Source organism: Tinamus guttatus, unplaced genomic scaffold, assembly GCF_059628265.1.
Source record: "Tinamus guttatus ecotype Peru unplaced genomic scaffold, ASM5962826v1 Tinamus_guttatus_pri_ptg000615l, whole genome shotgun sequence".
In the NCBI taxonomy this organism is placed as follows: Eukaryota; Metazoa; Chordata; class Aves; order Tinamiformes; family Tinamidae; genus Tinamus; species Tinamus guttatus.
Window position 1 is genome coordinate 36,240 of NW_028289149.1, and position 25,283 is coordinate 61,522.

Sequence of the window (25,283 nt, forward strand, 5' to 3'; positions counted from 1 at the left end):
ACCCACAAGTGCCGGGGGGGTTAGAGGCACCCATGGGTGCGCGGTCACGTGGGGCGATGCCTGGAGGGGGGGGGCAGCACCCACGGGTGCCCCCAATCCGCGCTGGCAGCCGGGCGCAATTACCCAAATGGGCGCTAATTGCGCCCTAATCCCCCCCGGACGCCTGGGCCCCTCGCCCGGAGCGGGGGCGGGGGGGGAGCCGGACGCCTGGGCCCCTCCGGCGGCTGCCAAGAAGGGGGAGGGGGGAAGGGGATGTGCCCGGACGCCTGGGCCCCCCCGGCCCGGCCCTCCTGTCCCCACCCCCGCCCGGACGCCTGGGCCCGCCCGCTCCCCCCCCCCAACCCGGACGCCGGGGCCCCTCCTCCCTCCCCCCCCTCGGACGCCTGGGCCCCTCCGCCCCCCCCTCCCCGGCCCGGACGCCGGGGCCCCGCAGCTGGCGGCAACGCGGGGCGGCTGCTGGAGGCCTTTATTGGGGGGGCACCCATGGGTGCCACTGGGTGCGGGGGGGGGCTGTGGGTGCAGGGGGGTCCCGGCACCCCTGGGTGCTGCTGGGGGGGTCCCGGGGGGGTCTCAGGCCTCGGGGGGCAGCGGCTGGTCCAGGCCCTGGACGGCCTCGAGGAAACTGCGCGGGGTGACGATGTGGGTGGAGCCTGCGGGGACAATGGGGACAATGGGGAGACACTAGGGACACGGGGACAACGGGGACAGCAGCGGGGACAATGGGGACATGGGGACAGCAGGGGGACACGGGGACAATAGGGAGACACTAGGGACACGGGGACAACGGGGACAGCAGGGGGGACACGGGGACATGAGGGACACCAGGGACATGGGGACGCTGGGAACATGGGGACAGCAGGGAGGACATGGGGACAATGGGGACACCAGAGGGACACCAGAGGGGACACTGGAGGGGGACACGGGGCACAGGGACACCAGAGGGGGCACCGAGGACACAGGGACATGGGGACATTGAGGGGGACACCAGGTACATGAGGACACTGTGGGGGACATCGAGGGGGACACCAGTACATAGGGACACTGGGGACACTGTGGGGGACACCGGGGGGGGACACCAGGGACATGGGGACACCAATAGGGACAGGGGAACCAGGTGACACCAGGGACGCGCAGGGGGACACAGGGACATGGTGACATTGGGGACGCCAAGGGGGGTGACACGGTGACACCAGGGACACAGGGGGAGGGGGGCATGGGGACATGGTGACACTGGGGAGAAGGGGGACATTGGGGGGGACGCTGGGACACGGAGGGGACACAGGAGGGACAATGGGGGACAGGGGACGGGTGGGGGGACATGAGTGCGGGAGGGGCCCTGGCGTCCGGGGGGTTCCCAGGGGTTTCCCGGGCGGATTCCCGGTGTTCCCGGTGGATTCCCGGGGTTTCCCGGGCGGATTCCCAGGTTTCCCGGCGCATTCCCGGTATTCCTGGTGGATTCCCAGGGCTTCCCAGGCAGATTCCCGGGTTTCCCGGCGGTTTCCCGGGTTTCCCGGGCGCATTCCCGGTGTTCCCGGTGCATTCCCGGGGGGTTTCCCGGCGCATTCCCGGATTCCCGGCAGATTCCCAGGGTTTCCGGGGTTTCCCGGGGTTTCCCGGGCGCATTCCCGGTGTTCCCGGTGCATTCCCGGGGGTTTCCCGGCACATTCCCGGATTCCCGGCAGATTCCCAGCGTTTCCCGGCGGGTTCCCGGGTTTCCTGGCGGATTCCCGGTGTTCCCGGTGCATTCCCGGGGGTTTCCCGGCACATTCCCGGATTCCCGGCAGATTCCAGGGTTTCCCGGCGGGTTCCCGGGTTTCCCGGGCGCATTCCCGGTGTTCCCGGCGCATTCCCGGTGCATTCCGGGTGTTCCCAGTGCATTCCCGGGGTTTCCCGGGAGGATTCCCGGTGCTCCCGGTACATTCCCAGGGTTTCCCGGGAGTTTCCCGGGGTTTCCCGGACGCATTCCCGGCGCATTCCCGGATTCCCGGCAGATTCCCAGGGTTTCCCGGGGCTTTCCCGGGGTTTCCTGGGCGCATTCCCGGTGTTCCCAGCGCATTCCCGGGGGGTTTCCCGGGGGTTTCCCGCTGTTCCCGGCGCATTCCCGGGGGGTTTCCCGGCACATTCCCGGCGCATTCCCGGCATTCCCGGCATTCCTCACCCAGCGCCGCTCCCGCTCCCACCTCGTAGACGCTCCGGGTCTCGGCCAGCGCCGCCCCCCCCAGCAGGAAGAGCAGCACCCGGGGGGGGGCCGCCCCCCCCGCCGGGCCCCGGCCCCGCGGCCCCGAGCGGGCGCTGGGGGGGGGACACGGTGAGACCCCCCCGGGGACACCCCGATGTCCCCAATGTCCCCTGGGGACACCCCAATGTCTTCCAGGGACCCCCCAATGTCCCCTGGGGACATCCCAATGGCCCCCAGTGCCCCCCGGGAGCACCCCAATGTCCCCAATGTCCCCCAGTGTCCCCAATGCCCCCTGGGGACACCCCAATGTCTCCCAATGCCCCCCGGGACCCCCCCCAATGTCCCCCAGGGACCCCCCAGTGTCCCCCCAATGCCACCCAGGCCCCCTCCGTGTCCGCAGTGTCTCCCAATACCCCCCCGGGGACCCCCCAATATCCCCCAAGGATCCCCCAATGTCCCCAGTGTCCCCCAATGCCACCCAGGCCCCCCCATGTCCCCAGTGTCCCCCAACACCCCCCGGGGACCCCCCCAATGTCCCCAATGCCCCCTAGGGACCCCCCAATGTCCCCCAATGCCCCCCGGGAACACCCCAATGTCCCCCAGGGACCCCCAATGCCACCCAGGTCCCTCTCCATGTCCCCAGTGTCCCCCCATGTTCCCAGTGTCCCCCAACACCCCCGGGGACCCCCCAATGTCCCCAGTGTCCCCCAATGCCCCCCAGGAACCCCCCAATGTCCCCAAATACCGCCCGGGCCCCTCCCATGTCCCCAGTGTCCCCAATGCCCCCCGGGGATCCCTTCTGTCCCCAGTGTCCCCCAATGTCCCCAGTGTCCCCCAATGCCACCCAGCATCCCCCCCCCGTGTCCCCAGTGTCCCCCAACACTCCCCGGGGACCCCTCAATGTCCCACAGGGATCCCCCAATGTCCCCCATGTCCCCAGTGTCCCCCCAACGCCCCCTGGTCCCCCCCATATCCCCTGTGTTCCCAGTGTCCCCCCAATGTCCCCCCGTCCTCCCATGTCCCTGTGTCCCCATATCCCCCCTGTGTCCCCATGTCCCCCCGTGTCCCCACGTCCCCCCATGTCCCTGTGTCCCCCCACACCCCCCTTGTCCCCCCATGTCCCCTCGTGTCACCTCACGGCCTCCTGGGCGCAGGGCCCCGCGGGGGGGGCGCTCGCGTAGGGCCACCCCTCAGGGTCCAGCCGCTCCTCCAGGGCGTCCTGGTGGCACCGCCGTGTCCCCGTCCCCTCCGCCACGTCCCCGCGTCCCCCCCGTGTCCCTGAGTGTCCCCCGTGTCCCCATTCCCGAGTTCCCCCATGTCCCCTCATGTCCCCCCATCCCCTCTGTCCCTCCATGTTTCCCCATGTCCCCTCATGTCCCCCCGTGCCCGCCATGTCCTCCATGTCACCCTGTGTCCCTCCTGTGTTCCCCCAGGTCCCCCTGTGTCCCATGTCCCCCATTCCCTGTCCCCTCATGTCCCCCATGTCCTCCTATGTCCCCATTTCCCCCCATGTCCCCTGCCCCCCATGTCCCCTGTTCCCCTGTGTCCTTGTGTTGCCCCGTGTCCCCCATGTCCCTCCATGTCCCCATTTCCCCCCATGTCCCCTCTTCCCCTGTGGCCTCGTGTTGCCCCATGTCCCCCATGTCCCTGTGTCCCTCCATGTCTCCCTGTGTCCCCCATGTCCCCCTGTGTCCCCTGTCCCCCATGTCCCCGCAGTGTCCCCTGTCCCCCGTGTCCCCGCGGTGTCCCCACCTCCAGGACGCCCTTCACGGCCGGGCTCCACCGTGACAGCTCGTAGGTGACCTGGGGACGGGCCCGGAGCTCGGGGCGCCGCCACCCGCCCTGCGGGGACACGGGGACACGTGGGGACACCATGGGGATATGGGGACACGTGGGGACACGGGGACACATGGGGATATGGGGACATCGTGGGGTCCCATGGGCAGTGGGGACACCGTGGGGACACCGTGGGGACATGGGGACACCATGGGCGGTGGGATGCCCCCGGGCCTCCCCCTCAGGGGGGTCTCATGGGTGCCACAGGGTGTGGGGACACCCGTGGGGACACCATGGGGACATGGGGACACCAGGGGAGTGCTCATGGGGACATGGGGCTGCCACCGGGGCACCTATGGGGACATTGGGACAGCCATGGGGATGCTGGTGGGGCTGCCGTGGGGACACTTGGGGACCCCTTGAGGATGCTGTGGGGACCCCTTGGGGACGCTGTGGGGACATGGGGACACCTTGGGGACACCATGGGGACATGGGGATCCTTGGGGAGCCGTGGGGACATGGGGCCACCGTGGGGACCCCTTAGGGACACTGTGCGGAACATGGGGACCCTTGGGGACATGAGGATGCCCCTGGGGAGCCTTGGGGACGCTGTGGGGACCCCTTGGGGACACTGTGGGGACATGGGGACCCTTGGGGACACCATGGGGACCCATTGGGGCTATTATGGGGCTGCTGTGGGGACATGGGGACACCATGGGGACCCTTGGGGACGCTGTGGGGAACATGGGGACCCTTGGGGACATGAGGATGCCCCTGGGGAGCCTTGGGGACATTATGGGGAGCCCTTGGGGATGCTGTGGGGACATGGGGACCCTTGGGGACACCATGGGGACCCATTGGGGCTGTTGTGGGGCTGCTGTGGGGACATGGGGACCCCATGGGGACCCTTGGGGACATGAGGATGGCCCTGGGGACCCCTTGGGGACACTGTGGGAACATGGGGACCCTTGGGGACATGAGGATGCCCCTGGGGAGCCTTGGGGACATTATGGGGAGCCCTTGGGGACGCTGTGGGGACATGGGGACCCTTGGGGACGTCGTGGGAACATGGGGACCCTTGGGGACCCCATGGGGACCCATGGGGGCTGTTGTGGGGCTGCTGTGGGGACACGGGGGACCCTTGGGGCTGCTGTGGGGACATGGGGACCCATGGGGACCCCTGGGGACGCTGTGGGGACCCCTTGGGGATGCCGTGGGGACATGGGGACCCCTTGGGGCTGTTGTGGGGCTGCTGTGGCGACATGGGGACCCATGGGGACCCTTGGGGACGCCATGGGGACACCATGGGGACATGGGGATGCCGTGGGGACATGGGGACACCATGGGGATGCCATGGGTACACGGGGACCCTTGGGGACACCATGGGGATGCCATGGGGACTCTTGGGGACACCATGGGGATGCCATGGGTACATGGGGACCCTTGGGGACACCATGGGGATGCCATGGGGACCCTTGGGGACACCGTGGGGATGCCATGGGTACATGGGGATGCCGTGGGGACACCATGGGGATGTGGGGACCCTCGGGGACGCCGTGGGGACACCATGGGGACACCATGGGGACATGGGGACGCGGGGCCAGCTCTCACGGTGGCAGTGAGCGGCGCCCCCAGCAGCTGCAGGTTGTGCAGCGCCCGCCGGTGGCTCTCGGGGACGTCCCCGCGCTGGAGCAGCCGTGACAGCACCTCGTCACTGAGCCCTGCAACGTGTCACCTGTGTCACCCGGTGTCACCTGTGTCACCTGTGTCACCTGGTGTCACACAGTGTCACCCGTGTCCCCGCACGTCCCCGCGGTGCAGCAGCCGCGACAGCACCTCGTCACTGAGCCCTGCAACATGTCACCTGGTGTCACCTATGTCACATAGTGTCACCTGGTGTCACACAGTGTTACCCGTGTCACACAGTGTCACCCGTATCCCCCCACATCCCCACGCTGCAGCAGCCGCGACAGCGCCTCGTCACTCAGCCCTGCAACGTGTCACCTGGTGTCACCTGGTATCACCTATGTCACATAGTGTCACCCGTGTCACTCGTGTCACACAGTGTCACCCGTGTCCCCGCACGTCCCTGCGCTGGAGCAGCCGCGACAGCACCTCGTCACTCAGCCCTGCAACGTGTCACCTGTGTCACCCTGTGTCACCTGGTGTCACACAGTGTCACCCGTGTCACACAGTGTCACCCGTGTCCCCGCACGTCCCTGCGCTGGAGCAGCTGCGACAGCACCTCGTCACTCAGCCCTGCAATGTGTCACCTGTGTCACCCTGTGTCACCCGTGTCACCTGGTGTCACACAGTGTCACCCGTGTCACACAGTGTCACCCGTGTCCCCGCACGTCCCTGCGCTGGAGCAGCCGCGACAGCACCTCGTCACTCAGCCCTGCAACGTGTCACCTGGTGTCACCTGTGTCACCCGTGTCACCTGGTGTCACACAGTGTCACCCGTGTCACCCATGTCACCTGGTGTCACCTGGTGTCACACAGTGTCACACAGTGTCACCCGTGTCCCCACATGTCCCCGCGCTGCAGCAGCTGCGACAGCACCTGGTCACTCAGCCCTGCAACGTGTCACCTGTGTCACCCAGTGTCACCTGTGTCACCTGGTGTCACACAGTGTCACCTGTGTCACCCGTGTCACCGCACGTCCCTGCGCTGTAGCAGCCGCGACAGCACCTCGTCACTGAGCCCTGCAACGTGTCACCTGTGTCACCCGGTGTCACACAGTGTCACCCAGGGTCACCCGTGTCACCCATGTCACCCGTGTCCCCGCATGTCCCTGCGCTGCAGCAGCCGCGACAGCACCTTGTCACTCAGCCCTGCAACGTGTCACCTGTGTCACTTGGTGTCACCTGTGTCACCCGTGTCACACAGTGTCACCCATGTCACCCGTGTCCCCGCATGTCCCCGCATTGCAGCAGCTGTGACAGCGCCTTGTCACTCAGCCCTGCAAAGTGCCACAGTGTCACCCCATGTCACTTGTGTCAGTGTCACCCGTGTGTCACCTGTGTCCCCATGTCCTACTGTTTCCCCTGTCCCCGTGTCTCCTGTCCCCATCCCCCATGTCCCCATCTCCACTGTCCGCATGTCCCAGTGTCCCCGTGTCCCCACGTCCTCTGTCCCCATCCCCCATCCCCGTGTCCCATTTCCTCATGTCCCCCGTGTCCCTTGTTCCCGTCCTGTGTCCCCATGTCCCCAGTGTCACCGTGCTGCAGCAGGCCGTAGAGGGCGATCACCCGCACTTTGTCCCATGTCCCCATGTCCCCATGTCCCCCCGATGTCCCCACTGTCACCATGCTGCAGCAGGCCCTAGAGCGCCACCACCCGCACTTTGTCCCATGTCCCATGTCCCCCCCGATGTCCCCAGTGTCACCGTGCTGCAGCAGGCCCTAGAGCGCCATCACCTGCACTTTGTCCCACGTCCCTGTGTCCCCATGTCCCCCCGATGTCCCCATTGTCACCGTGCTGCAGCAGGGCCTAGAGCGCCATCACCCGCACTTTGTCCCATGTCCCCCTGTCCCCCCGATGTCCCCAGTGTCACCGTGCTGCAGCAGGCCGTAGAGGGCGATCACCCGCACTTTGTCCCATGTCCCCGTGTCCCCATCCAGCAGCACCGGCACCAGCAGCCGCAGGGGGTCGCGGAGGCGGCCGCCCGCCGCGTCCGTCCCCATGGCCAGGTCCTGCGGGGACAGGGACAGCGGGTGGCACCGGACACGGCCACTGGCACTAGATGTGGCCCCTTGTCACTGGAGATGGCCGGTGTCCCCAGGGACGGTCCCCAAATCTTCCCCCATGGCCGTCCCCATGGCCAGGTCCTTGTGGGGACAGGGACAGCGGGTGGCACCAGGCATGGCCCATGTCACCGGGCATGGCCTGTGACACCAGGGATGGCCCCATGTCACTAGATGTGGCCCCTTGTCACTGGAGATGGCCGGTGTCCCCAGGGACGGTCCCCTAGACCTTCCCCCATGGCCGTCACCATGGCCAGGTCCTGATGGGGACAGGGATGACCAGTGTCACCAAGCATGACCAATGTCACCAGACATGATTGGTGTCACCACCCCTGCTCACTCGCCCCCCTCCCGCTGTCCCCATGTGTCCATGTCCCCTCGTGTGTCCCCATATCCCCATGTCTTCCCATGTCCCTGTGTCCCCCCCGTGTCCCCACGTCCCCATGTTCCCATGTTCTTGTGTTCCCATGTCCCCCCATGTCCCCCCATGTCCCTGTTCTCCCCCATATCCTCTGTGTCCCCATGTCCCTGCCCCCCCATGTCCCCCTGTGCCCACATGTCCCCGTGTCCCCAGGCTGTCCCCACCATGTCCCTGTGTCCCCGTCTCCCTCCGTGTTCCGCCATGTCACCATGTCCCCATGTCCCTGTGCCCCATGTCCCCATGTTCCCATGTCCCGGTGTCCCCATGTCCCGTGTCCCCATGTCCCGTGTCCCTGTGTATCCCCATGTTGCCGTGTCCTCTGGCCCGTGTACCCTCATGTCCTGCGTCCCGTGTCCCAGTGTCCCCACGTCCCCATGTCCCTGTGTCCTGTGTCCCCGCATCCTCGTGTCCCCATGTCCCCCTGTGTCCCCTCATCTCCCCGTGTCCCCATGTCCCACGTCCCATGTCCCCGTGTCCCATGTCCCCGTGTTCCCCCCTGTCCCCACGTCCCCATGCCCCGTGTCCCGTGTCCCATGTCCCCACGTTCCCCCATGTCCCCATGTCCCCATGTCCCCCCGTGTTCCCCCGTGTCCCCATGTCCCCCCGTGTCCCCCCGTGTCCCCGTGTCACCTGCTCCACGGCGCACAGCCGCTCCACGGCTCCGCGGAAGCGGCTCATGTCCCATGTCCCCATGTTCCCCCGTGTCCCCCCGTGTCCCCACATTCCCCCGTGTCCCCCCGTGTCCCTGTGTCACCTGCTCCACGGCGCACAGCCGCTCCACGGCCCCACGGAAGCGGCTCATGCAGGCGTCCGCCAGGCTCAGGTGCGTCGCGTACTGGGGACACAGCGGTGGCCCCAATGTCCCCAATGTCCCCCATGTCCCCGGCTCCCCCTGCCGCCCAGCGCAGCGGCTGCCACCGTGTCCTCCGTGTCCCGCTCTGTCCCCGGAGGCTGCGGCCCCGGTTTGTCCCCTTCCCTGTCCCCCCACTGTCCCCCATGTTCCCTAGTGTCCCTCGATGTCCCCTGCTGTCCCCACTGTCCCCCTTTGTCTCCATGTCCCCGCTGTCCCCAGTGTCCCACAATGTCCCCCAGTGTCCCTGCTGTCCCTCACTGTTCCCAGTGTCCCCGCTCTCCCCCAGTGTCCCCAGTGTCCCCAGTGTCTCCCAGTGTCTCCTGCTGTCCTTTACTGTCCCCCACTGTCCCCACTGTCCCCCAGTGTCCCCCTGCTGGCCCCAATGTCCCCCAATGCCCCCCACTGTCCCCAGTACCCCCCCGGTATCCTCAGTGTCCCCCAATGTCCCCTGTGTCCCCTGCTGTCCCTAATGTCCCCTGCTGTCCCTGCTGTCCACACTGCCCCCCGTTGTCCCCATGTCCCCGCTGTCCCCAGTGTCCCCAGTGTCCCCCAATGTCCCTCACTGTGCCCACTACCCCCCGTTGTCCCCACCGTGTCCCCGCTGCCCCCATGTCCCCCGCTGTCCCTGGTGTCCCCCCGTGTCCCCAGTGTCCCCGTGTCCCCGCTCACCCTGCTCAGCTCCTTCTGGTACTGGGGCATCTTCTTGAGGATGTAGGAGAGTTCCTGGATGTTGGCCTGGGGACACAGGGACAATGGGGTGACCGGGGGACACATGGGGGTGCTGGGGACATGGGGACAACAGGGTGACCGGGGGACACGTGGGGGGGGGCTGGGGACATGAGGACAACGGGGTGACCAGGGAACACGTGGGGGGTGCTGGGGACATGGGGACAACGGGGTGACCGGGGGACATATGGGGGTGCTGGGGACAACAGGGTGACCAGGGGACACATGGCGGGGGGGCTGGGGACATGGGGACAATCGAGTGACCAGAGGACACGTGGGGGGTGTTGGAGACATGGGGATGTGGGGACAATGGGGTGACCAGGGGACACGTGGCAGGTGCTGGGGACATGGGGACACGGGGACAATGGGGTGACTGGGGGGACACGTTTGGGGGGGATGCTGGGGACATGGGGACAACGGGGTGATCAGGGGACACATGGGGGGTGCTGAGGACATGGGGACAATGAGGGGTCATGGGGACAACAAGGGGGACATGTGGAGGGGGGAGCCTGGGGACATGGGGACACGGAGTGACTGGGGGACATGTTGGGGGGGGGCTGGGGACATGGGGACAACTGGGGGGGACACAGGGTGACCAGGGGACACATGGAGGGGGAGCCTGGGGACACTGTGGGACATGGGAAGACTTGGGGACACCGGGGACATGGGGGAGCCAGGGGGGCATGGGAGGGACATGGGGCACATGCGAGGGACACGGGGAGACATATGGTGACATGGGGACATGGGGGACATGGGGACATGGGGGGACATGGAAGAGGCATGAGGGGACATAAGGACATGGGGGACATGCGGACGTTGGGGACATGGAGGGACATGGCAGGGCAATGAGGGACATGGGGACAGAGGGGACATCAAGGACATCGATGGACTTGGAAGACATTGGGGTCATGAGGGGACATAGGAGGACACTGGGGACATGGCGAGGACATGGGGGACATGAGAGATATAGAGGGACATTGGGGACACAGGGAGGACACGGGGAGACATGGGGGGATATTAGGGATACGGAGGGACATTGGGGACATGGAGAGGACATGAGGGGACATTGTGGGACATGGAGGGGACATGGTGGGGGAACATTGGGGACACAGGGGGGAGCCCTCAAGGGGGCACGCAGAGACACAGCAGGGGACACAGGACACTTTGGGGACATGGGAAGGGACAAGGACTCCCTCCCCACCCCCACACCCCAAAACCCCCCAGATTCGCCCAAATTTGCCCAAACCGGCGGCGTTTGGCCCCGCGGTGGCACCTTGTCGGGGCGGAGCCGCTTGCTGGCGCAGAAGGACTTCAGCTGCTCTGTCACCTGCCTGGGGACATGGGGACACGGCGGGGGGGGCCCTGCCTCAGGCCTGCGGGGACCTCGGGGGGTCCCAGGGGGATTTGGGGGGAATTTGGGGGGTTTGGGGAGTTCTAGGGGGTCTCAGGAGGGATTTGGGGGGAATTTGGGGGGTTTTGGGAGTTCTAGGGGGTCTCGGGGGGATTTGGGGGGAATTTGGGGGGTTTGGGAAGTTCTAGGGGGTCTCAGGGAGGATTTGGGGGGAATTTGGGGGTTTGGGGAGGTCTAGGGGGTCTCAGGGAGGATTTGGGGGGAATTTGGGGGGTTTTGGGAGTTCTAGGGGGTCTCAGGGGGGATTTGGGGGGAATTTCGGGGGTTTGGGAAGTTCTAAGGGGTCTCAGGGGGGATTTGGGGGGAATTTGGGGGGTTTGGGAAGTTCTAGGGGGTCTCAGGGAGGATGTGGGGGCAATTTGGGGGGTTGGGGACGTCTAGGGGGTCTCAGGGAGGATTTGGGGGGAATTTGGGGCATTTGGGGTCCTGGGGGGGGATCCCAGGGGGAATTTGGGGGGGAGTTGCAGGTTTGGGGGGGGGTCCCGTTTCAAGGCACCTCAGGGGCGTTTTGGGTGGATTTCAGTCATTTTGGGTGTTTCTGGGGATGTTTCGGGTGGTTTTGAGGTCTTTTTGGGTGGTTTTGAGGTCTTTTTGGGTGGTTTGGAAGGTTTTTTGAGCATCCTGGATGTGTTTCAGGTGCTTTTGGGGCATTTTTGGTGGTTTTGAGGTTAGTTTACATGGTTTTAGAGTCATTTAGGGGGATCCCAGGTGCGTTTTGGGTACTTTTGAGGTCGTTTTGGGTGGTTTTGAGTGGTTCTGGGGACATTTCAGGAGATCCTTGGTGCATTTTGCTACGTTTTGAGGCTGTTTTGGGTGGTTTTAAGATAATTTTGGGTGGTTCTAGGGTCATTTAAGGGGATCCCAAGCGCGTTTGGGGTACTTTGGAGGTTTTGAAGTCATTTTGGGTGGTTTTGAGGTCGTTTTGGGTGGATCTGGGGTAGGTTCAGGGGATGCTGGGTGCGCTTTGAGTGGTTTTGCAGTCATTTTGGGTACTTTGGGGGTTGTTTTGAGCATCCCAGACGTGTTTCACATACTTTTGGGAGCATTTTTCGTTGTTTTGAGGTTGTATTGTGCAGTTTTGAGGTCTTTTTAGGTGGGCATCCGGTCGTTTAGGGCATTTTTGAGGACATTTCAGGTGGTTTTGAGGCCATTTTGAGTGATTTTGAGGTCATTTTGGGTGGTTTGGGAGGTGTTTTGAGCATCCCGGCCACGTTTTGGGGCATTTTGAGGTCATTTTGGGGCATTTCAGGGGCTGCTCGGTGCATTTTGGGTACTTTTCAGGTCATTTTGAGCAGTTTTGAGGGCATTTTAGGTGGTTCAGAGATCATTTTGGGTGGATTGGGGTCGTTTGTGGTGCTTTGGGGGCTGTTTTGAGCATCCCAGCCACATTTTGGGCTGTTTCAAGGTCGTTTTGGGTGGCTTTGAAGTCATTTTGGGTGGTTTGGGAGGTGTTTTGAGTGTCCCAGACACATTTTGGATGCTTTTTGGGGAATTTTGGGGTGGTTTTGAGGTCGTTTTGGGTAGTTTTGAGGTCGTTTTGGGTGGTTCTGGGGACATTTCAGGGGCTCCTCGCTGCATTTTGGGTGGTTTTCAGGTCATTGTGGGCGGTTTTTAGAGGTCATTTTTGGTGGATTTGATTCGTTTCGGATGCTTTGGGGGTGTTTGGAGCATCCCGGCCGCATTTCAGGGCCATTTGGGGGCCGTTTTGGGGCGTTCCGGGGCCATTTCGGGGCATTTTGGGGGTATTTTGGGGGCATTTTGGGGTGTTTCGGGGCGTTTCGGGCCGTTTCAAGGCTGTTTTGGGGCATTTCGGGGGCGTTTGGGGGCGCACACACCGGGACACGTCGGCGATGTGCAGGTGCCGCAGCTGCACCCAGAGCTCGTCGTCCTCGTCCAGCAGCGCCGTCTTCTCCCGCACCTCGCTCAGCCCCGACGTCTCGTACCTGCGGCCCCACAACGTCCCCGTCGGCCACCGAGGTGCCACCACCGAGCGGCCAGGGAGTGACCAAGGAAGGGCCATGGGTTGGCCACAGGTTGCCAAGGATCAGCCATGGATTGGTCAAGGAAAGGCCTTGGATTGGCCAAAAAGTGGCCAAGGATCGTCCATGGATTGGCCAAGAAAAGGCCTTGGATTGGCCAAGGATTGGTCATTGGTTGGCCAAAAAGTGGACAAGGATCAGCCATGGATTGGCCAAGAAAACGCCAAGGATCACCCATGGATTGGCCAAGAAGAGGCCTTGGATTGGCTGAGAAGGGACCAAGGATAAGCTGAGGATTGGCCAAGGAAAGGCCTTGAATGGGCCAAAAAGTGGCCAAGGATCAGCCACGGATTGGTCAAAGAAAGACCTTGGATTGGCCAAGGATTGGTCATTGGTTGGCCAAAAAGTGGACAAGGATCAGCCATGGATTGGCCAAGAAAACGCCAAGGATCACCCATGGATTGGCCAAGAAGAGGCCTTGGATTGGCTGAGAAGGGACCAAGGATAAGCTGAGGATTGGCCAAGGAAAGGCCTTGGATTGGCCAAAAAGTGGCCAAGGATCATTCATGGGTTGGCTAAGAAATGGCCAAGGACCAGTCATGGCTTGGCCAAGGAAAGGCCTTGGATTGGCCAAAAAGTGGCCAAGGATCAGCCATGGATTGGTCAAAGAAAGACCTTGGATTGGCTGAGAAGGGACCAAGGATAAGCTGAGGATTGGTCAAGGAAAGGCCTTGGATTGCCCAAAAAGTGGCCAAGGATCATTCATGGGTTGGCTAGGAAATGGCCAAGGACCAGTCATGGATTGGCCAAGGAAAGGCCTTGGATTGGGCAAGAAGTGGCCAAGGATCAGCCATGGATTGGTCAAAGAAAGACCTTGGATTGGCCAAGGATTGGACATTGGTTGGCCAAAAAGTGGACAAGGATCAGCCATGGACCGGCCAAGAAAACGCCAAGGATCATCCATGGATTGGTCAAGAAAAGACCTTGGATTGGCTGAGAAGGGACCAAGGATGAGCTGAGGATTGGCCAAGGAAAGGCCTTGGATTGGCCAAAAAGTGGCCAAGGATCAGCCATGGATTGGTCAAAGAAAGACCTTGGATTGGCCAAGGATTGGTCATTGGTTGGCCAAAAAGTGGACAAGGATCAGCCATGGATTGGCCAAGAAAACGCCAAGGATCATCCATGGATTGGCCAAGAAGAGGTCTTGGATTGGCTGAGAAGGGACCAAGGATAAGCTGAGGATTGGCCAAGGAAAGGCCTTGGATTGGCCAAAAAGTGGCCAAGGATCAGCCATGGATTGGTCAAAGAAAGACCTTGGATTGGCCAAGGATTGGTCATTGGTTGGCCAAAAAGTGGACAAGGATCAGCCATGGATTGGCCAAGGAAACGCCAAGGATCATCCATGGATTGGCCAAGAAGAGGCCTTGGATTGGCTGAGAAGGGACCAAGGATAAGCTGAGGATTGGCCAAGGAAAGGCCTTGGATTGGCCAAAAAGTGGCCAAGGATCAGCCGTGGATTGGTCAAGAAAAGGCCTTGGATTGGCTGAGAAGGGACCAAGGATAAGCTGAGGATTGGTCAAGGAAAGGCCTTGGATTGGCCAAAAAGTGGCCAAGGATCATTCATGGGTTGGCTAAGAAATGGCCAAGGACCAGTCATGGATTGGCCAAGGAAAGGCCTTGGATTGGGCAAGAAGTGGCCAAGGATCAGCCATGGATTGGTCAAAGAAAGACCTTGGATTGGCCAAGGATTGGACATTGGTTGGCCAAAAAGTGGACAAGGATCAGCCATGGTTGGCCAAGATTATGCCATGGCTTGGTCAACGAAAGGCCATGGATTGGCCAAGAATTGGCCACGCATTGACTAAAGAAAGGCCATGGATTGGCCATGGATCAACTATGGGTTGGCCAAGGATCCAATATGGATTGGCCAGGATTCAGCCATGGATTGGCCATGGACTGGCCAAGATTCGGCCATGGAGCAGTCAAGGACTGGCCATGGATCAACTATGGATTGGCCAAGGATGTACAATGGGTTGGCCAAGGATTGGCCACGGAACCACCATAGATCGGCCAAGATTCAGCCATGGATTGGTCAAGAATTGGCCATGGATTGGCTAAAGAAAGGCCATGGATTGGTCAAGGAAAGACCATGGATTGGCCAAGGATTGGCCAAGACTCAGCCACAGATTGGCCAAGGATTGGCCATGGATTGGCTAAGGAAATCCATGGATTGGCCAAGGAAAGGCCATGGATTGGACAAAACTCAGCTATGGATTGGCCAAGGAAAGACCATGGATCAACTATGGGTTGGCCAAGGATCAACAATGGACTGGCCAAGATTCAGCCATGGATTGGCCAAAGATTGGCCATAGATTGGCTAAGCAAATGCCATGGATTGATCAAGACTCAGCGATGGATTGGTCAAGGAAAGGCCATGGATTAGCCAAGGAGAGGCCATGGATTGGCCAAGGATCTATCATGGGTTGGCCACAGATTGGCCAAGGATTGACCATGGATTGGCCAAGATTCAGCCATGGATTGGTCAAGGAAAGGCCATGGATTGGCTAAGGAAAGGCCATGGATCAACTATGGGTTGGCCAAGGATCAACCATGGATTGGTCAAGACTCAACCATGAATTGGCCAAGGAAAGGCCATGGATTGGCCAAGGATTGGCCAAGGATCTATCATGGGTTGGCCACAGATTGGCCAAGGATTGACCATGGATTGGCCAAGATTCAGCCATGGATTGGTCAAGGAAAGGCCAGGGATTGGCTAAGGAAAGGCCATGGATCAACTATGGGTTGGCCAAGGATCAACCATGGATTGGTCAAGACTCAACCATGGATTGGCCAAGGATTGGCCAAGGATCAACCATGGGTTGCCCAAGGATCCACCATGGATTGACCTTGGGTTGGCCAAGGCTCCACTAAGGGCCACCCCAACGAGCCCCCTGGGTGACCCATTGGCCGCAGTGTCCCCGGGGTCCCCGTGTCCCCACCGGAAGGTGTCCTGGCGGATGTCGAGCAGGTCGTAGGCCATGGCCTGCAGCGTCAGCTCGTGCAGCAGCGGCGTCACCAGGTCGAAGCCGCGGTCCACGATGACGAGTTGGGTGCGGCCCTGCGCCCGGGGACACCGCGGTGAGGGGACACGCGGGGGACACCCCAGGGCCAGGGGACAGCGGCCCACGGGGCGCCCAGGGGGTTGGGGACGGCCGGGTGGCACCCCAAGGCGAGGGGACACCAGGACAGGGACATAGGGGCACCCAGGTGGCACGCAGGGGTGAGGGGACACCAGCCCGTGTGGCACCCAGGGGACTGGGGACACCAAGGTGGCACCCCAAGGCCAGGGGACACCAGCCCATATGGCACCCAGGGGACTGGGGACATCAAGGTGGCACCCAGGAGTGAGGGGACACCAGCCCAGGGACATAGGGGCACCCCGGTGGCACCCAGGGGTGAGGGGACACCAGCCCGTGTGGCACCCAGGGGATTGGGGACACCGAGGTGGCACCCAAAGGTGAGGGGACACCAGCCCGTGTGGCACCCAGGGGATTTGGGACACCGAGGTGGCCCCCGAAGGTGAGGGGACACCAGCCCATGTGGCACCCAGAGGATTGGGGACACTAAGGTGGCATCCCAAGGCCAGGGGACATCAGCCCATGTGGCTCCTAGAGGATTGGGGACACCCATGTGGCATCCAGGGGATTGGGGACATCAAGGTGGCACCCAGGGGTGAGGGGACACCAGCCCAGGGACACGGGGACACCCAAGTGGCACCCAAGAGAATGGGGACACCAGCCCATATGGCACCCAGGGGACTGGGGACATCAAGGTGGCACCCGAGAGTGAGGGGACACCAGCCCAGGGACATAGGGGCACCCAGGTGGCACCCAGGGGTGAGGGGACACCAGCCCATGTGGCACCCAGGGGATTGGGGACATTAAGGTGGCATTCCAAGGCCAGGGGACACCAGCCCATGTGGCTCCTAGAGGATTGGGGACACCCATGTGGCATCCAGGGGATTGGGGACATCAAGGTGGCACCCAGGGGTGAGGGGACACCAGCCCACGTGGCACCCAGAGGATTTGGGACACCCAAGTGGCACCCGAACGTGAGGGGACACCAGCCCAGGGACATGGGGACACCCAAGTGGCACCCAAGGGAATGGGGACACCAGCCCATGTGGCACCCAGGGGTGAGGGGACATTCAGGTGGCACCCTAGAGAATGTGGACACCATCCCATGTGGCATCCAGGGAGTTGGGGACACTCAGGTGGCACCCAAGAGAATGGGGACCCCAGCCCACGTGGCATCCAGGGAGTTGGGGACATCCAGGTGGCACCCAAAGGTGAGGGGACACCAGCCCATGTGGCACTCAGGGCCACGTCCCTGTCCACATCAGTGGCGAGGGCCACCTCATCCCTGTCCCCATTGGTGGCAGCACCCGCCTTGTCCCTGTCCCCAGTGTCCCCCATCCCATTGGTGGCAGCTCCCGCCGTGTCCCCGTCCCCATGGCCGGCGCGGGCCCCCCCTGTGTCCCCGTGTCCCCCCGTGGTGCCGGTGGCCGCGCGGACGCTGTCACCTCGGCCATGGCGGGGTTGTCACCCCGCAGCTCGTCCAGGCGGGCCACCAGCGCCCGGGCCAGCACCGCGTTGTCCTCGGGGCCCCTGGGGACACGGGCGCCGCGGGGGGGACGCGGGGTGTCACGACGCTGGTGGCACCGCTGTCCCCAGGGTGCCTGTGTCCCCATGTCCCTATACCAAATGTCCCCAGGTCCCCATGCCAGTCTATGTCTCCCCGTGTCCCCCCCACGTCCCCATAGTCAATGTCCCCATGTCCCATGTCCCTGTGTCCCTCCATGTCCTTTCATGTCCCCCTGATGTCCCCATAGCCAATGTCCCCATGTCCCTATGTCCCCATAGCCAATGTCCACCACGTCCCTCCATGTCCCCACCTTCTTCCATGTCTCCTCATGTCCCCACTACGTCCCCATACCCAATGTCCCCATGTCCCCATGTCCCTCCATGTCTCCCTGTGTTCCCCCCACGTCCCCACACCCAATGTCCCCACGTCCCCATACCCACGTCCACCATGTCCCCGTGTCCCTCCATGTCTCCCCGTATTGTCCCCACGTCCCCATACCCCATGTCCCCCACATCCCCATGTCCCCGTGTCCCTCCATGTCCTCTCTGTCTCTCCAAGTCCCCATCCTCTGTCCTCTGTCCCTGTGTCCCCTCATGGCCCTCCATGTCCCCATTGCCCTCCATGTCCTCTCAGGTCCCTGTGTCCCATGTCCCTCTATGTCCCTCTATGTCCCCATGTCCCTGTGTCTTCATGTTCCCTATGTCACGTCCCCCAATTCCCCCTTTCCTCCTGTCCCCGTGTCCCCTATGTCCCTCCATGTGCCCCTGTCCCCATGTCCCCCCATGTCCCATCATGTCCCCATGTCCCCACATGTCCCTGTGTCCAGCATGTCCCTTATGTCCCCATGTCCCCCTGTTGCCATTTCCCATGTCCTCCCATGCCCCTGTGTCCCACTGTGTCCTCCCGTGTCCCCATGTCCATATCCCCCATCCCCGTATCCCCCATGTCCCTCTGTGTCCCCCCATGTTCTCCCATGTCCCCTCATGTCCCCATGTCCCCGTGACCCCGTATCCCCACGTCCCCATGTCCCTCTGTGTCCCCCCATGTCCCCATGTCCCCCCGTGTCCCCGGGTGCCACCTGCGGTAGCGCACGGCCGGGTAGACGCCCAGGGTGGCGCAGACGGTGGCCAGGCGGGTGGCCAGTGTCCCCAGCAGGGCCACCCGCTCGGTGGCACCGAAGGGGCTGTAGCAGCCATGGAAACTGCGCGGGGCGTCCAGGGTGAACACCTGGGGACAGGGGACACCATGACACCGGGGCATGGGGACACCGTGACACCAGGGACACTGTGACACCGGGGCATGGGGACACCGTGACACCAGGGACATGGGGACACCGTACGGGGCGTCCAGGGTGAACACCTGTGGACAGGGGACACTGTGACGCTGAGGACATGGGGACACCGTGACACCCGGGGACATGGGGACAGCGTACGGGGCGTCCAGGGTGAACACCTGGGGACAGGGGACACCGTGACACCGGGACATGGGGACACCGTGACACCCGGGACACCGCGGGGACACCTGGGGACAGGGGGACATAGGGACACCGCGGGGACAGGGGACACCGTGACACCTGGGGACAGGGGACACCGTGACACCAGGGACATGGGGACACCGTACAGGGTGAACACCTGGAGACAGGGGACACCGTGACACCGGGGACATGGGGACACCGTGGGGACACCTGGGGACAGGGGACACCATACGGGGCATACAGGGTGAACACCTAGGGACAGGGGACACCGTGACACCTGGGGACAGGGGACACCGTGACACCGGGGACATGGGGACACCGTATGGGGCGTCCAGGGTGAACACCTGGGGACAGCGGACACCGTGACACCTGGGGACACCGTGGACAACGCAGGGACACCTGGGGACAGGGGGACACCGCAGGGACACCTGGGGCAGGGGACACTGTACGGGGCATCCAGGGTGAACACCTGGAGACAGGGGACACCGTGACACCGGGGACATGGGGACATCAGGGACAACACGGGGACATCAGGGGACAGAGCACACCGTGACACCGGGGATATGGGGACACTGGGGATAATGCAAGGACACCTGGGGACATGGGGACACCGTGACACCAGGAACATGGGGACAGCAGGGACAACATGGGGACACCTGGGGTCAAGGGACACCATGACACCGGGGGTATGGGGACACCGTGGACAATCCGGGGACACCTGGGGACATGGGTGACACCGGGGACATGGGGACACCGTGCGGGGGCATCCAGCATGAACACCTGAGGACAGGGGACACCATGACACTGGGGACATGGGACATCAGGGCTACTATGGGGCCACCTGGGGACAGGGGACATGGGGACACAGACACTGGGGACATGGGGACACCAGGGCCACCAAGGGAACACCTGGGGACAGGGGACACAGTGACACCGCGGGGACACGGGTGACACTGGGGCCACCCACAGGGCAGCGTCCAGGGTGAACATCTGGGGACAGGGGACACGGGTGACACCAGGGCCACCCATGGGGGGACACCCAGCCCTGGGGGGTGCAAATGGGACATGTGGCCTCCGGGTGGCACCATCACAGGGCCCCGAGTGTCCCCATGTCCCATGTCCCCAGCTGTCCTCATGTCCCATGTCCCCAGGTGGCTCCAGGTGTCCCCACGTCCCGCGTCACCAGGTATCCCCATGCCCATGTCCCCAGGTGTCCCCATGCCCCATGTCCCCAGCTGTCCCTGTGCCCCATGTCCCCAGGTGTCCCCGTGCCCCATGTCCCGTGTCCCCCCATGTCCTGTGTCCCCAGGTGTCCCCATGTCCCATGTCCCCGGCTGTCCCCGTGTCCCCCATGTCCCACCTGGCTCTCGTAGGGGACAAAGGCCACCTCGATCTCCTTGAGGGTGCGGATGGCCTTGGCGGCCGCCGAGCGGCCCAGCTCGGCCAGCAGCTCCGGGGGACACCCTGGGGACAGCGGGGACACCCGTGTCACCCCCCACGTCACCCGCGAGGGCCCCGGCTCGGCCAGCAGCTCTGGGGACATCCTGGCCCCAGGGGACACCAGGGGACACCTGTGTCACCCATGGGACACCAGGGGACACCCTGGCACCCATGTGACACCCTGGCACCCAGGCCCCCTGCCATGTCCCTCCCTGTCCCTGTGTCCCCCCCGTGTCCCCAACATCGCTCATGTCCCCCAATGACCCCCGATGTCCTCGCAGGTCCCCGTGACGTCCCCGTGTCCCCAATGTCTCCCTACATCCCCCCCATGACCCTCCATGTCCCCCATGTCCCCAATGTCCCCATGTCTCCAGTGTCTGGGTTCTCCTCATGTCCCTGTGTCCCTGATGTCCCTCCATGTCCCCGATATTCCTGTGTCCCCCCGATGTCCCCCCATGCCCCTGTGTCCCTGATGTCCCTCCATGTCCCCCCATCCCCATGTCCTCCCCATACCCCCAATGTCCCCACATCACCCCAATGTCATGTCCCCACCATGTCCCTGTGTCCTCAATGTCCCTGTGTCCCTCCACTCCCCCAATGTCCCCATGTCCCCCATATCCCCTGTCCCCCGTCCCCATGTCCCCCCGTCCTCCCATGTCCCCACGTCCCTCATTCCCCTGTCCTCCCGTCCCCCTATGTCCCCATGTCCCTCCGTGTCCCCCCACGTCCCATGACCCTGTGTCCCTGATGTCCCTCCATGCACCTCTGATGTCCCCATGTCCTCCCCATATCCTAATGTCCCCGCATCACCTTAATGTCCTTGTGTCCTCCCAATGGCCCCATGTCCCCCTGATGTCCCCCACGTCCCCATGCCCCTCCCATGTCCCCCCACAGCCCCCATGTCCCCGTTTCCCCCATCCTCCCCTGTCCCCATGTGTCCCCATGTCCCTCCATGTCCCCATGTCCCCGTGTCCCCTCCGTGTTCCCCCATGTCCCCATGTCCCTGCTGTGTCCCTGTGCCTCCCCCATGTCCCCATTCCCCCCATCCTACACATGGCCCCGTGTCCCCGTGTCCCCCCTGCCCTCGCTGTGTCCCCCACGTCCCCATGTCCCCTCTGTCCCCTCCACGTCCCCCCTGTCCCCGCGTGTCCCCGTGTCCCCAGGGCTCTCACGGTGGCTCAGGAACACGTGGGCCGCCCGGTACCGCGGGGAGCCCCCGAAGTCCCCGATGAGGCCGCGGAGGGACTGGGACATGGGGGGGGTGTCACCAGGTCCCCCCATGTCCCCCCCGACCTCCTTGGTGTCCCCAGGGTCCCCCAGCCCCCCTCGACCCCTGTGACCCCCCCATGTCCCCCGTGACCCCCCCGTGTCCCCTGTGACCCCCCCCCGTGTCCTCAGTGACCCCCCAAGTCCCATGACCTCCCCACCCCCCCCCCAGTGTCCCCAATGTCCCCAGTGCCCCCCCAACCCCAGTTATCCCCCGGTGTCCCCATGTCCCCCTTGTGTCCCCCCATGTCCCTGTGTCCCTTGTCCCCTCCATGTCCCCATGTCCCCCCATGTCTCCCGTGTCCCCCCATATCCCTGTGTCCCCCCATGTCCCCCCTGTGACCCCCCATGTCCCCTGTCCCCATGTCCCTGTGTCCCTCCATGTCCCCCCATGTCCCCCCTGGTGTCCTCACGCCCCCCCCCCGACCTCCTTGGTGTCCCCAGGGACCCCCCCAACCCCCTTGGTGGCCCTGGGGTCCCCAGTGTCCCCCCTCCCATGACCTCTATGACCCCCCCATGTCCCCGTGTCCCTTCATGTCCTCTGTCCCCCCCATATCGTGTCCTTGTGTCCCCCAATGCCCCCCCGTGTCCCGTCCCCCCCGTGTCCCCCCAATGTCCCCCGTGTCCCCTGTCCCCCCCGTGTCCCCCCGTGTCCCCTGTCCCCGTGTCCCCCTGTCCCCCCGTGTCCCCATGTCCCCCCATGTCCCCTGTCCCCCCGTGTCCCCCTGTCCCCCCCGTGTCCCCTGTCCCCACCTCCGGGCTGGGCTGCAGCAGGTACACGGCCTCCAGGCTGGGGATGGCCTCACGGCGCCGCCACAGGGGCTCCACCACTGGGGACACGGGGGACATTGGGGACAAGAGGGGACATGGGGGGACATCGGGGACATGGGGGGACATGGGGACAAGGGGGGACATCGGGGAACATGGGGGCTATGGGGGAGACATGGGGACAAGGGGGGCAATTGGGGCCATAGGGACATGGGGGGACATGGGGGGACATGGGGACAAGGGGGGACATGGAGGGACACTGGGGACATGGGGGGACATGGGGACAAGGGGGGACATTCGGGGACATGGGGAGATGGGGGGGACATGGGTACAAGGGGGGACACTGGGGGACATGGGGGACATAGAGAGATGGGGGAGACATGGGGACATGGGGGGACGTTGGGGACATGGGGACAAGGGGGGACACTGGGCGACATGGGGACATAGGGGAGACATGGGGACATTGGGGATATAGGGACATGGGGGGACATGGGGACAAGGGGGACATTGGGGACATATGGGGACATGGGGATAAGGGGGGACAAGGGGACATGTGGCGACATGGGGGACACAGGGGACATTGGGAACGGGGGGACATAGGGGGACATGGAAGGACATGAGGGACACAGGGACACTGCTGTCACCAGGGCCATCGGGGCCACCAGGGAACACCAGGGAGGGGACAATGGGGGGTCACGGGGGACACGCGGTGGGTGGCAGGGCCATGGGGTCACCGGGGTCACCAGGAGGGGACACGGGAGGGGCCACCCGGGGGTGACACTCACTGGTCACCCCCTCGGCCAGGATGTCGGACATTTTGCAGCAGGCCGAGACCATGCGGGTGCAGGGGGGGTCCAGGACCAGCACCTGCAAGAGCCGCGTCGGAGGGGCCCAGGCGTCCGGGAGCCCCGAGGGGCCCAGGCGTCCGGGAGCCCCGAGGGGCCCAGGCGTCCGGGATCACCCCGGGGGGGGGTGGGGACGGGTCCAAGAGGACCCTTGTGCCTGGGCCTGACAAGGGGCCCAGGCGTCCGGGGGTGGGCCCAGGCGTCCGGGAAGGGGCCCAGGCGTCCGGGTGTCTCCGTGTGTTTGTGCGGGGAGACCATGGAGGGGTGGGGGGGCCCAGAGAAGGGGCCCAGGCGTCCGGGCACCCCCCCCGCCCCGCACCTTCCATTCGCCCTCCTTCTTGACGCTCCTGATGACGTCATTGAGGATCTCTGCGGGGGGAGGAGGTCAGCCAGGGGGGGCCCAGGCGTCCGGGCGCCCCCCCGCCCCCCCCCCCCAGCCGGATGCGGCAGCTCCGGGCCCCTCCCCCGCTCCAGCCCCCCCTCCCGAGGGGCCCCCCCGTGTCCCCACGTCACCGGGGGGCGTGGCCGGACGCCGGGGCCCCCCCACTCACTGTCGGCCACGAGCGCCCGGAGGCCCTGGGGGGCCATGGCCGCGCTTCCGGGGTGGGCGGGGCCTGTGGGGTGGGCGGGGCCTGCGGGAGGGGCGGGGCTGCCGGGATGGGCCCTCCTCGGGCCCCGCCCACTGCGCCCGGCCCCGCCCACCGCACGCGGCCCCGCCCCTCCCTCCCGCCTCCCCAGGCCCCGCCCCCTCCCGCCCCGCGCGGTTGCCCCGGGCGACGCCGCGGCTCCTCCCTCCCTCCCCCCCCCCCCGCCCCGCTGCGCGACGGCCTTTTGCGACACTCGGGAGCCGGAAAGCGGCGCGGGGCGCCCGGGCAGCCGGTGGGTGACGGGGACCGGGGCGGGGGGGGGGAGCACCGGGAGGGGGCGGGGCCATGGGGGGAGGAGCACCGGGAGGGGGCGGGGCCACGGGGGAGGGGGACGGGGGGGCCCCGGGACCGGGGGGGGGGGGGCCCTCCCCAACGCGGGTGTCGCGCGGTGTCACCCCCCCCCCGCGGTGTCACCCCCCCCCCGCCGTGTCACCCCCCCCCTCGGGTGTCACCTCCCCCCCCCTCGGTGTCACCCCCCCCCGCGGTCCCTGCGCTGTCCCCTCCCCCTCCCCCGTGTCCCCGTCGCGGCCCCCCCCCCCCACGTGGAGGCCCCAACCCTGGTGCCACTCCCCAAGATGTCCCCAACCTTGGTCCTACCCCCAACGTTGACCCCTATGGTGGTGCCACCACCCAAAGTGACCCCTACCGCGGTCCCACCGTCAACGTTGACCCCAACCGTGATGCCACCACCCAACATTGACCCCAAACTTGGTGCCACTGCCCACGTGGAGACCCCAACCTTGGTCCTACCCTCAACGTTGACCCCAACCTTGGTCCTTCTGTCAGTATTGACCCCAGCCATGAGGCCACCACCCACATGGAGACCCCGAATTTGGTCCCACCACCCACACTGACCCCGTCATGGTGCCACCACCCATATCGAGACCCTGAAGTTGGTGCCACCACTGAAGATGACGCCAACCATGATCCTACCATCAATGTTGACCCCAACCTTGGTGCCACCCCGCACATGGAGACCCCCAACTTGGTGCCACCACCCATGTGGTGACCCCAGCCTTGGTCCTACCCTCAACGTTGACCCAACCGTGGTTCTACCCTCAATGTTGACCCCTATCATGATGTCTCCACCCAAGTTGACCCCAAACAT

At 64.5% G+C, this 25,283-nt stretch overlaps 2 protein-coding genes across 2 annotated transcripts in view; one reads left to right on the forward strand and one right to left on the reverse strand.

The window, feature by feature from the left end:
- The window catches only part of DNAJB1 (DnaJ heat shock protein family (Hsp40) member B1), a 77,802-nt gene that overhangs the window by 1,887 nt on the left and 50,632 nt on the right, over positions 1–25,283 (forward strand). The gene's annotated exons all lie outside the window — the stretch shown is intronic.
- LOC104570840 (syntaxin-binding protein 2-like) lies at positions 571–24,116 on the reverse strand. Its single transcript, XM_088535100.1, has 19 exons — positions 24,080–24,116; positions 23,848–23,897; positions 23,469–23,550; positions 22,669–22,745; positions 21,822–21,894; positions 20,570–20,673; positions 18,814–18,962; positions 17,674–17,758; positions 16,091–16,209; positions 12,948–13,055; positions 10,975–11,032; positions 9,645–9,710; positions 8,877–8,957; positions 7,512–7,650; positions 5,567–5,676; positions 3,932–4,021; positions 3,313–3,398; positions 2,159–2,292; positions 571–650 (listed from the first exon to the last, which is right to left on the reverse strand). The coding sequence occupies exons 1-19, from the start codon at positions 24,114–24,116 to the stop codon at positions 571–573; spliced, it is 1,728 nt and encodes a 575-aa protein (XP_088391226.1).